The following is an 11,947-nucleotide window of genomic DNA, read 5'->3' as shown; positions in this document are numbered from 1 at the left end:
ATATTAAAAAACTGAGTGATAGAGTGAAGTGGCTAGATGGTGATTCAGCATTCCAGGGTCAAATACGATCAGGGACTATCGTTAATCTTCAACATACTGATATACATTCATTTTTAAAGGATTCTAAAAAGATGACAATTAACCGTTTAAAAAATATTCTCAAAAATCATGAAAATTTAAAAGTGAATGGTGTTTTAGCTTGTAAATTTAGAATTGTAAAAAATAGTGAACCTATCGATGAGACAAAATATTTTAATACAAAAAATCAAGTGATATTACCAACTACTGACATGAAAAATTGGTTCAATGACAACTTAACAAAAAAATTTCTCACAAAAATTGAAGATTTTCAAGAAAAAGATTCTGGGTGGACATTAAGAGCAATTATTAATTTGATGATTAATATTAATCGTTATGAGCCATTGAGAGGTAGTTTATCAACATTTATCGAATTGCCAAAGAGTATCCAAATAAAAAAAGCAGTTTTGAATATTAAAAAAAATGATGAGTACTGTTTTTTGTATGCAATCCCAGCGGCTTTGTATCCAGCTCAATCGCACAGCTATCGTACCACATCATACCCTGATTTTAAGACAGTTCTAAAATATGATGGGATAAATTTTCCAATAATCTTATGTGACATTCCAAAATTTGAGATTATGAATGATTTATCAATAAATGTCTACGGTATTTATGATAAATATGAAATAGCACCAGTGTATTTGAGTAAACACAAGTCATTAAAACCCACAATTCATTTACTCATTATGAATTGTGGATTGTCAACTGATGAACCAATATTTCATTTTGCTTGGATACGAAATTTGTCACGCCTTGTCAGTTCACAAATTTCGAAAAATTATCATAAAAAGTGGTTGTGTGATCGTTGTCTTTGTCATTTCAAAATTCAAAATTCATATGAAAAACATTGAACTGACTGTGAAAATAATAATAAAGTGAGAATGATTTTACCAGAAGAAGGTGAAAATATATTAAAATTTAAAAATCACCAATTCAAAGAACCAGCACCATTTGTCATCTATGCAGATCTTGAATGTATTTTAGAACCTGGAGAGAATGATTCAGACAATCATGTGCCGCACAGTGCTGCATATTATTTTCATTGTACATGTGACAAGTCTCTGTCAGAATTCAAGTCACGTCGTGGTCCTGATTGTATAGAGTGGTTTGTCAGAGAACTTCGAGAAAGAACGAAACAAGTAAATGACATTTCGAATAATCCAATACCAATGGAGCCTCTTACTCAAGAACAAATCATGGATTTTCGAACAGCTCAAATATGTCATATTCGTGGAAATGAATTTTCTCCTGCACAGATCAGGCATCACGATCACTGCCATTACACAGGCCATTATCGTGGAGCAGCTCATCCTGAATGTAATGTCAACTGTACAGATTCACATACGATACCAGTAATATTTCATAATCTTTCAAGTTATGACTCACACTTTTTTTTGGAAACTCTAGCAAACATGTTTAAGGGCCCAATTAGAATTTTACCGATCAACAAAGAAAAATATATATCTTTTACAAAAGAAATCAAGTATCCATGTTTAAATAAACGAGGTAGCCGACTAGTAAATTTAAGATTTATCGACGCCTACAGATTTATGGCAACTAGTCTTGACAAACTGGCTTCAAACTTAGCTGATTGCAATAAAAAAATTACTAAAAAATATTGTGAAGATCCAGAAAAATTTCAATTATCAAAAAGAGAAGGAGTATTCCCATATGAATTCATCAATAGCTGAGATAGATTAGAAGATATGAAACTTCCATTCATTGATCAATTTTATTCAAGAATAAATAACAGCAATATTTCAAATGATGATTATGAACATGCCCAAACAGTTTGGAAAAAATTTGAAATTAAAACACTTGGTGACTATTCAGATTTATATTTACGTACAGATGTTTTGTTGTTAGCTGATATTTTTGAAAATTTTCGTAAAAACTGTTTATCATCATACAACTTGGATCCTCTTCATTACTATAGAACACCAGGATTCTCATGGGATTGTATGCTGAAATGTACTGGTGTAAAATTGGAATTACTAACAGATGCTGAACAACTCTTATTCATCGAGAAAGGAATACGAGGTGGAGTAGCTGTATGTCCGAATCGTTATGCAAAAGCCAACAATCCATACATGGGTATGGAGTATGATACAATCAAAGATGAGTCATACCTCATGTACTTTGATGTTAATAATTTATATGGAATGGCAATGTCACAACATCTTCCATACGGTGGATTTGAGTAGGATAATAATCAGTGGTCTTCAGAAGACATTTTATCAACACCTGACGACTCTTCTACAGGCTATATTTATGAAGTCGATCTTGAATATCCTGAAGAATGACATGAACTCCATCAAGATCTTCCATTGTGTCCAGAGCACAAAATACCACCAAATTCTAAACAATGCAAACTAATGACAACTTTTTATCCAAAAGAAAAATATATTATTCATTATAAAAATCTCAAACAATATTTAAATTCGGTATGAAATTATTAAAAATTCATCGAGTTCTCAAATTTAGACAGTCATCTTGGTTAAAAAAATACATAGATTTGAATACGAAAAAAAGACAAGAGGCAACAACTCAATTTGAAAAAGATTATTATAAACTTTTGAATAATGCTGTATAATGTATTGAAAATGTAAGACAGCAAAAAGATGTTAAAATGGTCACCAGATGGGAAAACAGATATTGTGCTAAATACTACATTCAACAACCGAATTTCCATAGCCTCACAGTATTTGGAGAAGACATTGTTATTATTGAAATGAATCGGACAAAAATTCATTTCAATAAACCAGTTTATGTAGGATTTTCAATACTTGATATATCAAAAACATGTCTCTATGATTTTCATTATAATTATATAAAATCTAGATTTGGTAACAATGCAAAATTAATGTACCACGACACAGATAGTTTGTTATATGATTTTAATTTTAATATTTATGAAGAAATGAAAAAAAAATTTAGATAAATTCGATACGTCTGATTATTCTCAAAATAATATTTTTGAAATGCCTCGTGTAAATAAAAAAGTACTAGGATTAATGAAAGATGGAAGTTGTGGAAAAATTATAACTGAATTTATTGGTTTAAGAGCTAAACTCTATACATTCCGTGTACTCGGAGAAAAAAAAGATTCTATAAAAGCCAAAGGTGTTAAAGGTTCAACTTTAAAAAAAATTACCTTTGATGATTATAAAAATTGTCTTTTTGAACATAATTTATTAACAAAAACTCAATATCTAATTAGAAGTAAAAAACATAAAGTAAATACAATTGCACAAAAGAAAATAGCTTTAAGTTGGTTAGATGATAAGAGACCATTGTTCCCAAATACTACGGATACTGTACCATGGGGTTATAAAATAAAAAGATAATTGAAATATTTTTCACAGAGTTTATTTTATTAAAAAAAAAAAAAAACATTTATTTTTTTTTTTACAGATCTGATTTATTTATCCAACTATTATGTGTATCGTCAAAACCTAACCATTTTACATATAACTTATCGCCACGTTTTTTCACAATTTTTTCAACTAAATAAATATCAGGATATTCAACTTCAGTTAACTCTTCTTCGTAGAATCCTCCTTCAATCGGATTATTTTTATAATCTATGAGTTTATATGTCACTGGATCTGTATATTTCACTTCCTTGATTGTAAATGTTTCTGTTGTGAAGTTTGGTGTTTAACCTTTTTCAAAAACAATTTTATATTTACTAATTCGAACTTTATTACCAATCTTGAATTTATTTTTGATATCACGATTTTGTTGAAATTTTTTATAAATATTTCTCAATAGCTGTTTTTCATTTTCTTTCGTAACATCTATTGGTTTCATCTTTATTGTTCTGTGTTTTGAATTATTATAATTTTCAAGCAGATGTGGTGAAATTTCTAACCACTTGTAGGATCCTTGATAAGTAAATTTTTCCCACATTTTATTCTTTAATGTTCTATTGAAGCGTTCAACAATTGATGCTTTGAGATTGCTGTATGTTGAGTGCATATGTATCTTATATTTTTGCAAAAGAGCTTTAAATTTCTTGTTGTAAAATTCTTTTCCTTGATCAACATGTAAATTTTGTGGTATACGTCCTTCATCCAGCACAGATTTCATCGCTGCTGTAACATCTTTCCCAGTTTTTGATTTTATTGGTATAGCCCATGCAAATTTCGAAAATATATCAATAATTGTAAGCAAATATCTATAGTTTCGGTTAACAGACGTATAAGCTTGCATATCAACAAGATCTGCTTGCCAAGTTTCATCCAATCCTTTAATGTCAACATGACGACGAGTATAATTTCTGTGAGCAGGTCTGTGTAGTTCATGAGCGCCTACTGCTTTTTTATGATCCATTAGAACGATTTTCAAGTATCCTGAGATGATTATCCAAGATTGTCAGTTTTTTTATTATTTTAATTTCCAAATTTCCAATTTCAGTGCTCAATGTGTTGAGTGATTTTTCAAAATTTAGTTTAGAATTCTCAAAAGCTCTATTCGATGAAGTTAATCTGGACTCTAATGTCTGAATAGATTCTATATTTTGAAGTGGAAGACTTTGCGCTGTATCAAATTCAAGACGATAATTCTTAATGAACTCTTGAAATTGAGACTGAAGTGAATTGGTTATTATATTATTATTATCAACATCATCACGTAGAGATTTATTTAATTGATATAAAATTCGTGTTTCTTTTTTTATAATTGTCTTGGTAATTTTAACAGATGTTGCATCATTTGATTCCAATGGATCAGCAACATTACACAATCGTTTATTATTTATATCATAATATCCATCTGATGTTCGTTTGAAACCATCACCTGGAGGACCTCGAACACTTTGTAATGAACTTTTATTTTTTGATTGTCGTCCAAAAATATCAATACTCATCTTGACAGCTTGTGAGTAGTGGTCTTCGATATTGAGCGATATACCGGAGACACGAGTATCTACTCGGTATACCGAGTACCCAACTATTCGGTATTTTTTTCCTCCGATATACCGGTACTCCGTATATTTTTGGCCAATATCGAACGCGAGTACTTTGACCGGTGGCGACCTCAAAGTGAACATAAATTATTATTATTTTTTTTTTTTTATAATGGCGCCATTTTTAGAGGCTTTACGTTGCCACATATAAAACAACCTTAATTTATTTGCAGTTGACGTGATGTCGTCTATTTTTGTACAACAACAAATTGACAATAACAATATTAATTATATTTATTTCATTTATACCAAACAACTAACTGAAAAATAAAAATTGAATAATAAATAAATAAAATAAGCATTAAAAATGGATTTTGACCAAGGGACGATATTTATTTTTTATGTGCATAATTATTGCGTATTGACGTGTAACCTCAAATTAATTTTATTTATAAAAAATTTAGGCATCATAATAATGGAATCGTGCCTGACGGATAATAACACCAGGTAATTTATTTGTTGCTACTCGTGTCGATATTTACTAATATTTATTTTTTACTAATAGCTTTTCAACCATATTTTTTTTTGTGTTTAGCGATTCAGTGTCAAGTTTAAATACTAATACTACACAAAGTTCAGATGACAGCGAGACAAATAATAATCAGCCATTAATTTTAGTAAATTTATCACCATGTGCCAAGTAATTATTTGTTTTCCTTATTAATTAAGTGTCATGATTAAAATATTAATTGTTTTTTTTAGAAATAAAACTAAGCTTCAAAGTTTTGCTTGGCTTCATTTTGAAAAAAAAAATGATAAAGAAGCTGTATGTAAATGGTGTCAAAAGGTATTTCGAAGCAGTGGTGGGACATGTAATTTATTGTCTCATTTAAAAAGCATACATAAATTGTCTCCACCAAATACTAAAAATGATTCATCTGATTGTGAGTATTGTGATGATTCACGTGGAACATCAGAAGAGGAATATTCAAGAGGTGTGTCACTAAAAAGTTCATTTAAAAAGGTGAATAAATAATAAATGAAGTTTATTCAAGATAATCAAACACAAATAATTTATTTTTCAGCGGAAACTTGGTCCAATTGAAGAAGCCTTTTCTAAAATAAAATCTTACAAAAGTAAAATATATTATTATGCTCAGTAGTTATGTATATATTTTTTATTTTTGATTATTAATATCTCATTGTTAATTCTAGACGGAGAGGATGCTGGAAATTTAACAAATTCCATATTGTATATGATAGCAGTAGATCAATTGCCATTTACCATAGTTGAAAATAGAGGTTTCAAACAGTTGATAAAGTTACTTGCTCCACTGTATGAGCTTCGAGGTGCAAAATCATTCACAAAGCTGATGGATGAACGTTACGACACGTTAAAAAATAAAATGGTTTTAAAATTAAGTACATGCATAGCTTTTTAACATGTGATAACTGGACCGACATTAAAACCAAACATATCTTGGTGTTACTGGCCACTTTCTAATGCCAAATTTTGATGTTTTCATTGGGTGTTTTCCAATGGAAGACAGTCACACTGCTGTAAATTTAAGATTGGCTTTTCAAAATGTATTAAAAGAATTTGAATTGAAAGAATCAAAACTAATGTGTGTAACATCTGATCGAGCTGCAAATATAAGTAAGGCATTGAGAGAAGCTGTTGGAGAAAATAAACACCTGGGTTGTTTTGCTCATGGTCTTTCTCTTCTTGTACCTGATGCACTCAATAATAATACTGATCTTGATATGAAAAAACTAAAAGACACCATTGATAAAGTTAGAGCAATCGTAAAGTTTGTTAAAAAAAGTACACTTGTTTCTGGTGAATTGAAGAGACTTCAAATGTTACTAGGAGATAAACCAGAAGGTCAATGTCTTAAATTAAAAAAAGACATGGCAATAAGGTGGAATTCAACTTTATTTATGATTGAGAGATTTTTACAATTAGAACAACATCTTCCAATGTCATTAAAAGCCTCTGAGGCAAAATCTAAACCATCAATGTTATCTCAAGAAGAGCTGGACATTTTAAGAGATGCTGTTTTAATAATGCAGACTGTTGGCTTTGCAATAACTGACATTAGTGGGAATAAATATCCCACTGTCAGCCTTGTAATTCCACTTATTAATTGTATGAGAAAAGAAATTTCATTGATTGAACCACATACAATTTGTGGTAAAAAATTCAAGACAAATTTACAGCAACAAATGGAACATCGTTTTAAAAATATTGAGTGTAACATATTAATGACAGTTGCTACACTCTTGGATCCAAGGTTCAAAGATGCACATTTTCAATTAAATATGACAATTGTCAACACCAAAAACCAACTAAAAAAAATCATCAATTCAACATCAGCATCTTCTGATCCTGTCATTGTCCAAAATGCTGGAAAAACATGCTCTTTAAGCACTCAAAAGAGTTTGTGGTCACACCATGCAGCAATAATAACATCTAGAAATACCAAAAATGTTAGCTACAATGATTTTGATAACCAAATTTCAAATTATTTAAAAGAGCCACTTCTTAATCCAGAAGAAAATCCACTTGAAGCTTGGAAAAACATTACAATATTCATTTCCACAATTATGCCCAGTGGCAATTCGATACCTATGTATCCAAGGTAATTCAGTTTCATCTGAGAGATTATTCTCTAAAGCTGGGGATATCGTCACCCTCCAAAGATCTCGTTTACTGGGTGAACGGGTTAACAAGCTCATATTTTTAAGTTCATTAACACATGAACAGTGGTTTTCATAAATTTTATTGTTTAAATTATTTTATAATATTAATTTGATATTAATATATGAAATATTCATGCAATATTAAAATTATTATCTAACAAGTTTTAATATATTTATATTATATTAAATATTAAAAATATTATAATATTTTTTCAATATAAAAAAATTTAAAATTATCTGTTTGACTTGACTATAAATATATGTATTAATTTTATTTTTATTGCATGTATTATAATTATTATTGTTAATAATAATTAGTTATTACACGCAAATTTTGTACTGACTAATAAATTATAAAGAAATTAAAAAATATCTTACAATATTTTGTTTTATTTAGCAAAAAATACTAGTTGAATTCTTTTTAGCTTAATTTAAAAAAAAAAATAAAGTACTCGATAGTCGATATACCGGTAGTTTTTTGAGCCGATATACCGAGTACCCGGTATTCCCACGAAACTATTCGATTCATTTTATACCGAGTACTTTTGTTGAATATCGAAGACCACTACTTGTGAGTAACTGAGCTCAAGCCTCATATGCATATAAATTAATAGATAATTTCATCTTCTCTTAATTCTTCAATTATAGAAATGATTTCATTTGTATGACTGAGATTACCAGCGACTTGAGAAGCTCATATTAATCGGAGACGATCAACAAGTTCGTTGGGATCATCCCAATAAACGTAGTCCAATTTGTTACTTTTGTTTGTAATCTTATAACGAGGTAACGATGTACCAGTTTTTGTTGAGGATTTTATGTATGGTAAAATATATTTTTCATACTTGGCATTTGTTTCTTTTTTCAGTCCACCATTAGGTTTGAAATATCTATACTGAGCATTTGTTAATTTAATAATTATGATAAATTTTTTTTTATCATCATTATCTATTAATGAGTCATCAACTTTATAATTGAAAAGGAGTTTCAATAAACCTGGCGTCTCTTGATAAGTTTCATCTTCTATAAAGATTTTGTTATTTTCAAATTTAATATTTGAGTTTCCAAACATAAGATTATTATCAAGTTTCCGTTCTAGAAATCCTGTTTATCGAGTTTTACTGACATCGACTTTTTTCATATATTTTTCATTATTTTTCGAAAAAGAAGTATCTAGTGTAGAAGATGTTTGATCAAGTGACTTTCTTACAGGATCCTCATCAAACTTATCGAAAGATTCATAGAAAACATCATTATCATCATCATCATCTTCCTCTTTTGCTCGTTCTTTTTTCACAACATCATTTTCAAGTTCATTCTTCACTTCGTTTTTTATATCACTTGTGGTTTGATTCACCAATTTTTCTAAAGGTGTTACAATAGGCGTAAATGCATATTTTTCTGAAGCGTCTTGATTCATTTTTAACGTATAAAAAAAGGGAGAGGGTATACACGCGTTTATCCCCAAACAGATAACGATAGTTTCTTTGGGTGAGGTTTGCGCAATCATAACGGCACACAGATACATGCTGAATTAAAAATAGGAGGGATAAAAGGGAAATCTATTTTAAGTGATATACCAGGTTTTGATATTATATCAAATCTGGACGTTGACTGGTTGCATGCAGTAGCGTTAGGTGTGACTAGGTCATTTACGAATTTGTGGATAAGTCCTGTTCCAAATGGGACTGAAAGAAAGCCATATCATATTGGAAACCATGTTGACAAAATTGATGAAATATTGAAATCTATAAAACCATCTCTGGACGTATCACGTACCCCTAGATCTATATCTGTATGCAAATTTTGGAAAGGTCATGAATGGGTTATGTGGTTGTTGTGTTATTCCTTACCAATACTTAAAGAACTAAAACTCGACAATGCATATTTGAAACACTGGAGTTTATTGACAAAAGCAATTTATATTTTGATAAAAAAAAATATTTTGAAAACAGAAATCGTTAAGGCAGAAAATTATTTAACTGAATTCGTAACAGGTATTAGTAAATTATATGGAGAAGAATTTATATCATTCAACTGTCATTTATTATTACATTTGCCGCAAAGTGTACTAAATTGGGGTCCATTATTTACACACAATACTTTTAGGTACGAGGACTATATGCAAGTTTTATTGAATTACATTCGTAGTTCGAATGGAGTTGCTCTACAAATTTGTGATACTTTTAGAATGGTATCTGTAGTCTCACAACTTAGAAATTTCTGTTGGAGTAGCATGTCACGCAAACAAAAAAAATGTCTCGATAGGGTAATGGAAAAGAAAACATGGCCAAAAATTCGTATAACTATAAGAGGAAATATTCATATGATCGGTAAACCATCATAAAATTCATGAACTGCCAAAAAATTATTCTTTGTCATTTAAACGTATGAATTTTAATATACCTGATAGTGCAAAAATATTATGTTTTTCGCGAGCAATAATAAATAAAGAAATTATTCATAGTTCCAATTATAAACGAGTGAAAAAAAGAAATAATTATACAGTTATTTTAACAAATGATGAAATATTTGAAATTGAATGTTTTTTAATTGTGGATGAACTGGCTTACGCTGCAGGAAAATATTTCTCAAGATCGAAACAGTCGATTTTTGGTGATACTTATTTTAATCAGTATATATTATATCAATAATCGAAAAAATTGTCATACTAGAATCCGATAAATTAAATAAAATATACGCATATCGTTTGCCAAACCACTATGAACTGATGACATAATATTAATTTTATTTATTATCATGTTTGAACTTATGTCAACTAAAATAGATAAAGGATAATATTGAATATATATTAAAGAAAGTTCAAACACTTGACTAGTAGTCGACCGATAGCAGTTGGGTATACATATAAAAAAGGTGAAAATACGTAGTTTAAAATTTTTTTTTCTGATTGTTTTTTTGCCAATTCAATAAAGTTTCAACACTCGACTGTTAGTCGATCGATAATAATCAATAAATCTTATGAATAAATAATAGATTAAATGAATCTGATAAATTTTTGATCATAATAAAGTAGATATATGCTGCATATATTCGACAACCATGTATTCGTCATGTATTTTAAATAAATTTTAATGTATACATATTACATATATCTTAAATCTTTGTATAAATTTTTCATTTATTATTATTCTATAATTTTTTTATGTTTTTAATACAATATACTTTCTATAGAGATATATATATAATAACATGTTGTCTAAGTTAAGGAAAAAAAGAAATGACTAATTTTGATGAATAAATAAATGAACTTTTCTTTTCCGATTAAATAAAGTTCAAACACTTGACTAGTAGTCGACTTACACCGATTGAAATTTTTTTTTCTGATTTTTTTTTTTGCCAATTCAATGAAGTTTCAACACTCGACTGTTAGTCGATCGACAATAACTACTAAATATTATAAATAAATAATAATTTAAATAAATCTAATGTATTTTTGATCATAAATAAATAATAAAGTAGATATAAACTGCATATATTCGTCATGTATTTTAAATAAATTTTAATGTTTTAATTTTTTTATATTTTTAATATAATATATTTTCTATACAGATATATAAATATATATTTGAGATATATTTTAAGTATATATACCATACAGTATACAAAATTATATAAATTAGATATATTTCGAATATACCCTACATATATCTTACCTGTATTTTAGTTTCTTTCCTTGTTTGTTATGTCGTATATATCCTCGATTGATGTGAATTATAATTTGAATATAAGAAATATACATACGTATTATATTAATTCCGGCCAAAAACACTATATCTTATAAATATTTTTCTTATATTTTAGATATTGGAGATATATAACTGCACTATTATATATTTATTTACAATATATTTTTTAGGATATATCCGAAATATAAAAATTAAATAAGTTATTTCCGTGGGGGTAATCACAATAATCATATTAACAATAATAAAAATAGTAATAATAAGTTAATTGAAAAAAAATAATACTTTTTCGTACCTCAAAGAGTTTAAAAATAAAATTAATTATTTCCTGCCTATTAATTCTTTCTCTAAGATTCTTGCAATGTTCTTGTCGTTCATACCAGATTCATATTGCAACTGGTCAATAAATTTCCATTGTTTCTGAAATTTTTTAAAAAGTGCTACGTCGGGTCCAGTTTTCCTCGCAGAATCAATTTCATATACACTTTTTAATAAAATTTCGTGAATATGGTGACGACAAGGTAACCAAAGTAATTCTTTTTGCAAT

General features: G+C 28.6%; 1 protein-coding gene across 1 annotated transcript; it reads left to right on the top strand.

Moving 5' to 3' along the window:
* The first annotated feature begins 6,493 nt into the window (after positions 1–6,493).
* LOC122856425 lies at positions 6,494–7,636 on the top strand. The gene has a single exon (XM_044158093.1). It carries the CDS (start codon positions 6,494–6,496, stop codon positions 7,634–7,636), a length of 1,143 nt encoding a protein of 380 aa, XP_044014028.1.
* Positions 7,637–11,947: the final 4,311 nt, after the last annotated feature.

The sequence above is a fragment of the Aphidius gifuensis genome, linkage group LG5, assembly GCF_014905175.1.
Source record: "Aphidius gifuensis isolate YNYX2018 linkage group LG5, ASM1490517v1, whole genome shotgun sequence".
NCBI lineage: Eukaryota > Metazoa > Arthropoda > Insecta > Hymenoptera > Braconidae > Aphidius > Aphidius gifuensis.
Note: the sequence above shows the minus strand (reverse complement) of the source record. Positions and strands in the feature narration are given on the sequence as shown.

Bases quoted from the DNA above. Each gene is read 5' to 3' on its own strand.
- LOC122856425 (XM_044158093.1), top strand. From the start codon at position 6,494: ATGCCAAATTTTGATGTTTTCATTGGGTGTTTTCCAATGGAAGACAGT.